Raw genomic sequence first — 11,477 nt, 5'->3', positions numbered from 1 at the left:
CCAGGATTTCTGCAGGAGACAGTGTAGATGGTAGAAGGGATCCCGGACCATCACCATAACCTCTGACTCAGCATCTCCACAATTACCCTTCTCAACACACGTCAAGTGTGTTGACTTGACCTTTTTTTATCTCAGAACCCTGCAGAGCTTCCCTTTCTGTATGGAGTCAAGTTTAAGCCCTTGTAACAGCCTTCGAGGCCACACACAATGTGATCCTAAGCCACCTGTCCACAGCCCCTGGCACTGCCTTCATCTATTCTTTCAGCCAATAAGAGGATGTGTCTGTCAAGGCCATTCACCCTCTGGAAAGTTTGCTTTTGCCCCTCCCAGGAGCCCATCCTCCAGGGAGCACCTCAAAGTCTCCTGAGGCCAGTGATGCCTTGCTCCTCCCGATGGTTACCCCAGCACTCTGCACAGTGTGGGCACTTTGCTAAGGCTTGTGGAGTAGAATCAAACTGTAGGGCTTGCAGCTGAATTCATTTAATACTGAGCAGCAGAAATCATAAGCAAAAAGACTGATCCATTTAATTACCTTAAAATATAAAATACTGCTCCGAAATGAAAATACAAAGTTAAAAGACAAACTGGGAAAAATACATAGAATACATATGACGAAGAGGTATTAATAAATTTTCTTACCAAACCAAGCATTCCCCCAACTGGTTCACAGCAACAATCTAAGAAGGAAAAAAAAGGAGGGGTGGAGGGCAAAGGAAGTAAATACGCCCATTCCATTTTTCACTCATCAATGGATGGAAGTTTTAAAGGGCCCAGCGGGAATCAGGGCCTGAGGAACAAGGAGGGACTCACAAGCTTTTCATCCAGGACTGTGAAGGTGTGCTTTCTGGGGAAAGGAGTAACTACAAAATTCAAACTACTGAAACCTTCAGCCTAGAAATTTCACTCTTAGAAATGCAGCCCATAGATAAAGACAGAACAAGCAAAGCACCACAGCTGACATTATTTCCAAGAGGGAAGGAATCCATCTGTGGGAAATGGGTCCATAGCCTAGTATCTCACAAGGAAAGACCTACAGTGGGCCTATAACCGGCTGTGCAGAACTATTTCAAACTACACTGCTCAGTGGAAAAGGCCAAGCGCCTCCACTTACACACTACCACGTTCCTTTTTTGCAAACCAAATATACAGCTACACCTGCTGTTTAGTCGTTGTGTCCAACTCTTTTGCGACCCCACAGACTGTAGCCCTGCCAGGCTCCTCTGTCCTGGGATTTCCCAGGCAAGAATACTGGAGTGGGTTGCCATTTCCTTCTCCAGGGGATCTTCCTGACCCAGGGATCGAACCTGTGCCACTGAGTCACCTGAGAAGCACCGGATGTGCCTGTACTTGCACACGAGACCTTGAAACCCCCTAACATTGGCTGCTTCTGGTCAGATTTATCTACACTGTATACCTGTTCACATCATGTGAATCAGCCACATTTTCCAATGTGTTCAGTTTTAAAAGCCTGCTCTCCTGCTCTCCCCAAAAACATACACAGCTATTGATCATTTATTATATACTACAAGCTTCCTAGGGAGGTGTTATGGACAGAGCTGCTTCTTGGAGTAGTTGACATCGCTACGTCCCATTATAGTGGATGACATTGCTTCCATCCTTCAAGAGCTTCTGGATAACTACAAATATGCAGCTCGTAGAAGAAACACAGATGTTAACCTTCGGACTTTTTGGTAGACATGACACCAAAAGCTACAACCACCACCACAAATTGGACTACTTCAAAATGAAAAGCTTCTGTTTCAAAAGACACCATGAAGTGCAAACACAACATATTCAGAATGGGAGATAAAATTTACAAACCATGTATTTTATCAGGGATGTGTATCTAGTGTATGTAAAGGACTCTGACAGTGATAAAGATACACAACCCAATTTAAAAATAGGTAAAGGATCTGAGCAAATATTTCTTCAAAGATCTCTAAGTGGCCAATATGCATGTGAAAAGATGCTCATCATCATCAGCCATCAGGGAAATGCAAATCAAAACCACAATGAGATAGCAGCTCAGGCCCTCTAGGATGACTGTCATCAAAGGCAGGTATTACATTAAATGTTAATGAGCATGTGAACAAATTGGAACTCTCAAATACTGTGAAGTGGTGCTGCTACTCTGGAAAACATGTTGGTTCCTCAAAAGACTAAATGTACTTACCATATGACCCAGTATGGTCACACCAGTTCAACTGCTGGGCATATATCTAAAAACACACTGTCTATGCAAAAACTTGTACACACAAGTTTTAAGAAGCAACACACCTCATAAAATAGCCAACAACACAAACAACCCAAATACCTGTCAACTGATGAATGAATAAATAAAATGTGGTGTATTCACACAATGGAAGCTTTGTCAGCAACAAAAGGAATGAAGCACTGATACAAGCAATGGGACTGAACCTTGAGAACATGAGGGTGAGAGAAAGAAACCAGTCACCGAAGATCACAAGGTGCGTGACTCCATTTACGGAAATGTCCAGAGCACGCAATTCTAGAGACAGAAAGTAGGTGAGTAGGTGCCTGAGTGTTGGGGATGTGAAGTGGGGGTGAAGGGTGGTGTGCGTCAGGAGCAGATCAAGAGTGCTACAGGTACAGGCTTTCTTTCTGGGGTGATGGCTCCTAAAGTCAATTGTGTGGATGGATGACAATTTTGTCAATATACTACTAATAAAAACCATTGCTTTGTACACTTTAAACAAATGATTTACATGGTATACAAACTGCACATTGATAAACCTGCTATTTAAAAATAGAAAGAGCTAGGCCAGGACAAATAAATGTGGATATTGGTATGTACATTTTAAAAGGTGACATTAAAATTCCACTTTTAAATAAGCCTAGAAGTACTGAACTGTTTCTTACACAGTAAGTATTCATTCCTTGTCAGCTCCTATCTAAATCCATCATTTTTACAGCAATCAATACAAATCAAAGAATTTCTGAAACAATTCTACCTTTTATTCAAATAGAATCACATTTGAAAATAAAGGTTCCATAGTTTAAAAACCTCTGACCTGGATTTTGGACTAGGACCAACGAGCTGGACAGTTTGTGTCAGCAGCTGTCGTAACACTCCTGCACCAGAACCAGACGAAGAGAAGGGACACAAACTATCTGTTTTCACTTTCTGTACACATGAAATTTGATCAAATAATGTGTCTTTTACAAAGCAATCCTGTAAATGAAAGACCCTGGATTTTAAAAGGCGGAATTGAGATCTGCTTTACAACCCCACCCCAGTCATGATACTGAATATTCTCACTTTTATATCATAAAATGAAGCTCAGCTCCAGCCTCATTCTGTGTTGCGATCACCTGACAAACCCCAGCCCCTCCCTGTCCCATCTCATCCTGCAGGTGAAACCCCACCTCTGAAAGCACCATCTTTTCTTTAGAAGGCTGTTCAGTAACCACAGACTTCAGTCTCAGAATCCCTTGATTAAGCCCATCCTTAAGGAAACATAAAGAAAACCAGTTCTCTGTATGTCATTTAAAGACACCTGTGCCTCCCCAAGGCTTTTTAAATCAAGGTACACGAGTGAGGTCATCAGGGCAGAGACCTTAGTAATGTGCCTGGGACTGAGGCCCATCGGGTATCCACCCTGGACTTGCTGTCCAGTCTTCTCCCTACCACTCAGTACCCACCTCCCCTCCAGGGGGACAGTCCACACACTGCTCTCCACACATGGCTCCAGCCTGCCCTCTTGTCGTGCTGTCACGCACATCACTTCCCTTCCTTGGAGACACTGCCTCCTTTTCACCCCCTTAATCCCTCCCTTGTTCACATCTTACTTCTTTCTCTCGAGACCCGGCAGAAAAGCTCAACTCTCCACTGAGCTGTTCCTAAGGCCCCCTTGCCTTCAGCAAGTCTTGTGAAGTCAAGGACGTGGCAGAGCTGGGGGTGGCCCACTCTCATCGCGGCACTGAGAGCAGAAATGGAGGAGGACACGGGGCTTCCCCCAAGGAATCCGCGATCTATCTGGGTAAGGCCTGAAAAGTCTTATGAAGACACAGTAACCACTTATTAAAAATATTTATCTGTTCCTAAGTTAAATAAATAATTTTAATGCAAACACTCAATAGGGCATCTTCCCCAGTGCTCCTAAGATCTCGTCTCTCTCTGCTGCCGTGGGCATGGGCGGCTTCACTCCGTTTTGTCTTCTCTGGATCATGACAGAGTTCTGCAAGTATGTACAAAAGAGAAGAAACCTGAATCAGTCATATACTAAATGCCAATGAACTGCCAATAATCGGGTATTGCGTCTTCTAAAAGGAAACATAAAAGGGCAGGTTAAAAAATAAATAAATAAATTCTAGGACTCTAGATAATGTTTTGAGATTATTATCCATTAAACAGAAGTGATTATTCCCTTGGTGGTGGTGGTAGTTTAGTTGCCAAGTCCTGTCTGACTGCTTTGCAACCCCATGGGCTGTAGCCCTCCAGGCTCCTCTGTCCATGGGATTTCCTAGGCAAGAATATTGGAGTGGGTTGTCATTTCCTTCTCCAGGGGATGTTCCTGACCCAGGGATCAAACCTGCATCTCCTGCATTGCAGGTAGGTTTTCTATACTACTGTGCCTCCAGGGAAGCCCCATTATTCCCACAGGAATAATATGTCCCCTGTTACTAGGATGGGGATACAGTGTTCAACTACCAGCCCAGGAGCACAGCCCACCAAGAGTTCAGGAACAACTGCCCAAAAGAGCCAACAAGTGACCACAAGTGAGTGAGCAGAGGGAAAGGAAGCCATTGGAGCCAGTGCTCAAAGAAGCAGAAATTACAATATATATGAGAAAGTGGGGACCATGGGCAGCAGTGGGGAAGAGGAGGCAGAAAAAGAAGCCAGATACATGTGGTGACAGGGCAAGCCCGCCATTCCATCCACCTCTAGGAAACTAACACGATGGCAAGACACTGATCCACGTAGGAAGACCCACCTCAGCTGGAGCTGAATTGTCACACGTGGGAGGGCGTGAGGCACCCAACGAGAGTACCTGAGGGTCCTGAGGGCACACAGGGGTTGTGGTCAGAAAGGAGGGCTTCCCACAGCCATCACTAAGGAAGGGTGGTGGGTTCTGACAAACCTCAGGCTTCAGACTCATGCATAACAGATGAGTTCTGACAGAGGTGACCGAGCCAAGCTTACCCAGAACTTCCGGCAGTTCTTGTACTTCAAGAAGTGAGAGGAACAGCTCTCCTTGTCATAGTTGTTTTCAGCCATGCATCTGGTAGATGCGTCCGATTCCTTAAACATGTAAGACAGGCAGCATTTAGGAGGCAGAGTGGCATCTAAAAAACAGATACACACACTTCTGAAGCTGCACCTCCCCAAGCAGATAACTGGAGATAGTTTCAAAAGGGAATTAGCTTTCCAACCATCCCAGCATCCGTTATGCTCAAGGCCAACACCTTCCTCTTCATAGTTGGGGTCAGTATTCTCTGTATCTGATTCACAGGAATTTGAGTCGAAGCACTGAATGAGATCAGTCAGTAACCATTTTATCAAGGCGGCTGAGGCAAGGTTCCACTTGGATGTGCTCAGTCATGACTGCAGGGAGCTTTTCTGCAGGTCCAGGGTTAGGCTCAACACTTTCACTCCCAGGGGCCTGGATTTAATCCCTGGTTGGGGAACTAAGACTGCACAGCAGGGCCAAAAGAAAAAAAAAATTCACTGCTGCACAGCAGAAGCCAAACCCCATCTCCTGACTCAGAGGGCACCTCTCCACTCCTCCAAGTTCTCACCCGGACTTGAACGTTTGATGTTAAGGTGGTTTCAAGACCCTAAGTAAATAGCTAATGACTGGTCTACAACAAGGTAAATTAATGACATTCATCTCAACGTCTGTTTGGCTATCATTCACTCCATTACGCAAGTAAATACACTATTATGTCAGTAATTTTAATAGGTATCATTAATATCACTTCAAGACTGAAGTGAGCCACACAGGGCTACAAGTTCAAAGGAGGGTAGCTGCCATTTGGGAATTAAAGTTTAGCTGTCTGAACTGGAAGTCGATTGGATAACAAACTTCAAAGTGAAAGGCATGATTCTGAGAAGTCATCTAAATGAAAACTTTAAATTAAGGGCAAGTAATTTGCTTCACAGATCTGAGAAACATGGTTTATCTAAAGCCACTTAGGAAAGCTGCTGAAAACAGATTTCAAGTAGAATAAAGCCAATACTCCACGCCAAATATTTAACAAATGCGTACATTTGGAAAATTCATGAGTCAGGAAATACAATTTTCATAGCACCAGTCCGATGGCTGCCTTATTCAAGGATGACAATGCCACAAAAACTGCTAATTGTACCAAATAAATGCCAATAAAAGCTTATTATAACAACAAAACGTTTTGTTTACATGATACCCTCGTGAAAACCTTCAGGCTTTATATAACTCTAACTCAGTTATCAGCCCTTCACTCTCAGCGAGGTGGTCTCAGGGACATGATGAAATCATTGCTGTCAAAACAAATTCCAATAACCATTTAAAAATACCTACTTTCCAACTTTGCATGTTTGGACTCAAGAATGTCCTCAGTGTTGCACATGCTTGTCTAGTGTTAAGAGTGACAACTAAAAGCTTGTATGCTCCACAAATTAGGGAAACTTAAAAGAGAGGAGTCTTTGTCAGCTAAATGATGAGTATCTAAAAATACTCTTGTGAAATAAGGATACACAGGCCATGAATATTTCTTGTACAGGAATAACTTTATTCAATAATTGAAGAAAACTGACGTCCACAAAATCAGAAGATGCTTATTTTTCCAACTTAATACTTGTGACAATTCAAAGCCAACCAGCTTACCGACAAGCAAGGGTTTACGTCAGGATCCCTCAACCTCCGTGTCACCATGGGCATCCTAAGTGTCTTCTCCCTGCAGGCAGAGGTTGGGAAGGGTTACACAGGGGATGACACACAAGTCAGTTAAGCCTCATCAACTCCGCAAGTACAGTACCTGAAAAGTTAACTTTGGCATAAAGATTTTCTAGTGAGGAACTCACGCGCTCTCTGTATTTTCAGAATGAAGACTTGGATGTGATTCTCCTCTACACTGACTCATGCCTCAGCACAAACGCCTGTCTAAACTGTTTAAGTGCCTCTACTGAAATCTGACTACAATGTTCAGAGAAAAAGATAGTTTTGCAAAAATTCAGTTTTAGTTTATTCCTATTTCCAAAGGTGGCTCAGTGGAGAAACCGCCTGCCAATGCAGGAGAGAAGAGTTCTATCCCTGGGTTGGGAAGATCCCCTGGAGGTGGTACTGACAACCCACTCCAGCATTCTTGCCATGGACAGAGGAGCCTGGCAGGCTACAGTCTATGAGGTCGCAGAGTCAGACTGACTTTCCGGGACTAAAAGACAACAATATCTATAGACTAAGCAATTAAATGTATTAACAAAACAAAAATACAGCATGCACTCTAATGATTACTTCCTTATTATACACTGACTAGCACACAAAATAAGGGTGGAATAATTTAGTATAACCCAACTTTAGCAAAAGTGTTTGTCAACTAAAGCACCTGAATGTCTACTCTGTGGCCTGTCCTGTGTTGGCCAATGTACCAAAAAAAAAAAAAAACCCACACACACCAAAGTTATTGCTCAGTGGACATTTTGAAAAGTTAAAAAAAAAAGAAATCTGAAATTTAACCTCCCAAAGGCATCTTCTATTTAACTGATACCTCCAGGGATAAAGGAAGTGAGGGAACACCACTGCAGCACATTCATCTTCCGGCTAAAGCCCTATAGGCATACAGCCTGAAGAAGCCTTTATCAATTAAAGATGATCACAGTTCTCTAAGAGCCAATTAGGGATTCCAAGTCAAATCATATACTCTTTTAACAAGTATGTCACCTATATCCCAGGACAAATGCCCTCTCTAATGAATCTAACTGAAATTGGTATGCCTGTTATCTTCAAAGACACATCATAGAAATGAACTAAAAGAATTTTTTAAAAAAACTCAACTACTTTTAAACGCAATCCTTTATTTCAACATATTGGCATATTATCAATGAGCCAGCCACAGATATTTTTAAGTGCTCTGCACTAACTTTATGGAACTTACTCCTGAATCCTGCTCTAACTTAACTGTCTTTTACCTAAAGATCAAAGACGACAGCAAATAATGTAGGATGACCTACCCAAAACACCAGTGAATAAAAAACTGCATCAGTATAACAAGACAGAGCTCTGAACTTTTGTACAAAATGGTTTCTACTTTCCTTCCCCAAGATGGGACCATCAAAAAATATGAGCCATGTTAAAAGAAATAAAGTACATTCAGGAAAAACAATCAAACCCCCATGAGCTCCTAAAAAGTGGAGGTATTCTAGGATCATGAGTCAGCTAGTTCCCTTCCTCTTTTACAAGAAAGATCAGTATGTCCAAGCTAAAGGGGATAACCTTTACAAAGAAGGATGGAAAAAAGTCTAACCATTCCGGGTCCTTTCAGTAAGTAATCCTTCTATATTATGATCTTCATTGACCAATACATAAGTACACCTAGCTAACAAAAATCTCTTGGCAGGAAGAAAATTCAAGATGCTGTTCAACTGTACCTAGAAGCTTCTTCCTCTCCCGCACAGAATTCCTTCGCAGGCTTGACTTCTTTCTAAGACAGGTGAGGGCACAAAGTGAACTCACGGCTTTCTTGTCTACATGTGTCCTGTGTTCTGAGCACAGAGCTCTGCTCCACTGTTCACACTCCTTGAATGTAATCTCAACAATGATCAGACACAGGCTGAACTCAGGTTGCCCCCCTTCCGTGAAAGCGTTCTACTTTTTATCACCATCGTCGGTTAGAAATTCTTTAAAAACCATACCACCTAGGTAACATCATATATACCGAATCAGGTTTGCTGTAGGAGTTTATTCACCGTTCGTTTCCTTTCCCTTCCGGGTTCTAAATACCAGTCAATCTAAGTTTGGATTTCCGACTGTCACCTGCTCTGCACGAATCCACATGTAAATGAAGAGGAAATGTCAGTTCACAGTGAGGATCGGGGCTGAAAGCGGGTGTTCCGCTAAGGAGGCCTTGTCTACTTGCTCTCTGAAGGTAACAAACAAACGTGCCTAAGCTCTGTCCGCAGAGGACAGTCGGAGAGACACCAACGATTTGAGGGAGGGGGCGCAAAAAAGCACAGCACGTTTGAGGAAGAGCGCTCAACTCTTTTTGCAAAGGGCAAACTGCTTTAAAAAGTATTTCTTGACTTTCCATCCAGTGATTCCACGTCCCCATTCGGAGCAGCTTTGCAAGGGAAGGGAATGCTCCTGACCCGTCCAAGGCCCCGTGCCGCCAACACCGCCCGCGCTCCCAGGCTGTCCGAGCCCAGGCAGGGCTGCGGGCCTCCCCACCGCAGGAGCAGCCGTCGGGAACCCGCAACGCGTCCCGCGAGGCATTCGAGCCTCCAACATATGTCTGGGAGCAGGCGGCGGATCAGGAAGTCGGGGTGGCCTTGCGGAGGGGGCGGGGAAGGCGAGAGGAGATCCCAGATCGAGGCGAGCCCTAGGCCCCGCGGCCTCCCGACAGCTGCCCGTCCAACCTCGTGAGCGGTGGGCGCAGATGAACACACCTTGCTCTCACTTTCGACGGCACCCAAGAAGGCAGGGGGTGAAAAAAACGCAGGGAACTGGGGGCGCGGGCGGGGGTTGGGAGGGCGATTACCCTCCAAAGGCTGAGAAGTAAGGGTGAAGAAAGGGCTGGGGGTACCCAGGCAGGGGGCACCTCCCTCGCCCCCGGCCCGAGGAGACCCGCGTTGCCATGAGGAAGAGCAACGGCAAGAGGCCCGCGCTTAGGCGAGGCCTGGTGGAGGCGGCTTCACGCTGGAGACGCGACTGCGGGTCCCGCGGCGGCCCGGGCGCGCCAGTCTCTTCCCGCAGCCCTGCAGCCGCGGCGGAGGGCAAGGCGAGGGGGGGGAGAGTGGGGGGGGGGGGGCGGGGAAACCACTCACCTCGGGCGGCCGCTCCGCCAGCGCCCAGGCAGTCTCCAGCTCCAAACACGTCAATGGCTCACGCAGCTGGGCCTTAAGTAGCGCGCATCCCAACGTGCTGCCCCCGCTCCGCGGCGGCCGCCGACCCAATGAGCGCGCCCCGCCGCCTGACTGACAGCCGAGCGCGGCCCTGCGCGGCGGGGGCGGGCGGGCCTCGCCCCGCCCCCAGTCTGAGGGAGGAGGGACGAGACAGGAGGAGTGGGCGGGGCGGCGCTCGCGACCCCGCCTCCGCCCCCGCCCCGCCGCGCCCCCCGCGCCGCGGCCCGCCTCTTAACACTTCGGCTTGACGGGCGGCGCAGCGGGCCAATCGGAGCGCGCAGCTGCTGCGGCGGCGGCACCCAGTGGCCGGCCCCGGGGAGGAGCGCGCGGGGAAGGGCGGGCAGGGCGGGCATAGCGGCGGGCGGGGGTAGGGGGCGGGTCGGCGGGAGGCGGGGGCGGCGGCCGAGCGGGCCGGGGGAGGCGGCGGTGGGCGCGACGTCGGCGGCGGCGGCGGCGGCGGCGGCGGCAGCTGCAAGTTGGGCTGCAGGGGCAGCGCATACACTACAATGGCTGCTGGAAAGAGGCGTAAGGAAACAATTTCCAGGCCCGCCGCGTCCAGCCCGAAATATGAGAAAAAAATTATTAGAAATTCCGCGGGCGGTGTAAAGGCGGCGGACGGGCCGGAGGGAGGATGTTAAAGCCCCGCGGTGAGTTCTCCCGGGGTCCGGGGCGGCGGAGAGGCGTTTAGCGGGAGAAATATCAGGGTTATTTAAATTATGGGACTCGCTGAGGGGGCAGAGGAGCCGCGGCGGCGAAAGGAGGAGGAAAAAGTTTGTGCTGCTCTTAGCCCCTGCTCAGGACCCCAGAGAGAAAAATAATAATAAAAAATAAAATAAAAATAATCGGGCAGGGGTGCGGGGACTCCCGAAGTCGCTTCTGACAGGGCAGGGGGCGATGCGGCTGGAGACCCGAAGGTGAGGTCGGTGGGAAAAAAAAAAAACCCTTTATTCAGGGTCTGGAAAGTTTGAAAAGTTTTCCTCCTCCTCCGCCTCCTCTCTGGTGCTGCGAATATTGTGACAGCGGCAGCGGCAGCAGCGAGAGCGGAAGACATTAGAGACCCGAAAAATAAGGGAAAAATTAATATAAATTCGGTTTTGAGAGTAAACTCTCCGCATTTTCTACCAAAACATCCCGGGGGAAGGTGGGTCCCCAAAGGGCCTGGCGGAAACCCGCAGTCGGCAATATTTGGGGGGCACTTGGAGTGACTTGGGGGGAACTTTGCCCCTTTTTTCAAAAGAGGTTTTTCTTTTTTGGAGAAATGCATTTGTTTTCGCCCTTTCCTCAGGTGGGCGAGTCGGGGTCGGGGTGCGGGGTCTGCGAGGAGGTGTGAGCCCCGGGTGTGTGGCTGCGGGGGGGGAGGGGGGTGCTAAATGAAAGCAGGAGATCTGCACAGACCAGGGACAGCTTGTTGTCAGTATCA

At 47.4% G+C, this 11,477-nt stretch overlaps 1 protein-coding gene across 1 annotated transcript; it reads right to left on the bottom strand.

Annotated features, from left to right (window-relative positions):
- Positions 1–3,113: 3,113 nt before the first annotated feature.
- CHCHD7 (coiled-coil-helix-coiled-coil-helix domain containing 7) lies at positions 3,114–10,006 on the bottom strand. Its single transcript, XM_068983933.1, has 4 exons — positions 9,980–10,006; positions 6,828–6,897; positions 5,165–5,263; positions 3,114–4,199 (listed from the first exon to the last, which is right to left on the bottom strand). The coding sequence occupies exons 2-4, from the start codon at positions 6,879–6,881 to the stop codon at positions 4,095–4,097; spliced, it is 258 nt and encodes an 85-aa protein (XP_068840034.1). The 5' UTR covers positions 6,882–6,897; positions 9,980–10,006; the 3' UTR covers positions 3,114–4,094.
- Positions 10,007–11,477: the final 1,471 nt, after the last annotated feature.

The sequence above is a fragment of the Capricornis sumatraensis genome, chromosome 11, assembly GCF_032405125.1.
Source record: "Capricornis sumatraensis isolate serow.1 chromosome 11, serow.2, whole genome shotgun sequence".
Lineage (NCBI taxonomy): Eukaryota > Metazoa > Chordata > Mammalia > Artiodactyla > Bovidae > Capricornis > Capricornis sumatraensis.
Note: the sequence above shows the minus strand (reverse complement) of the source record. Positions and strands in the feature narration are given on the sequence as shown.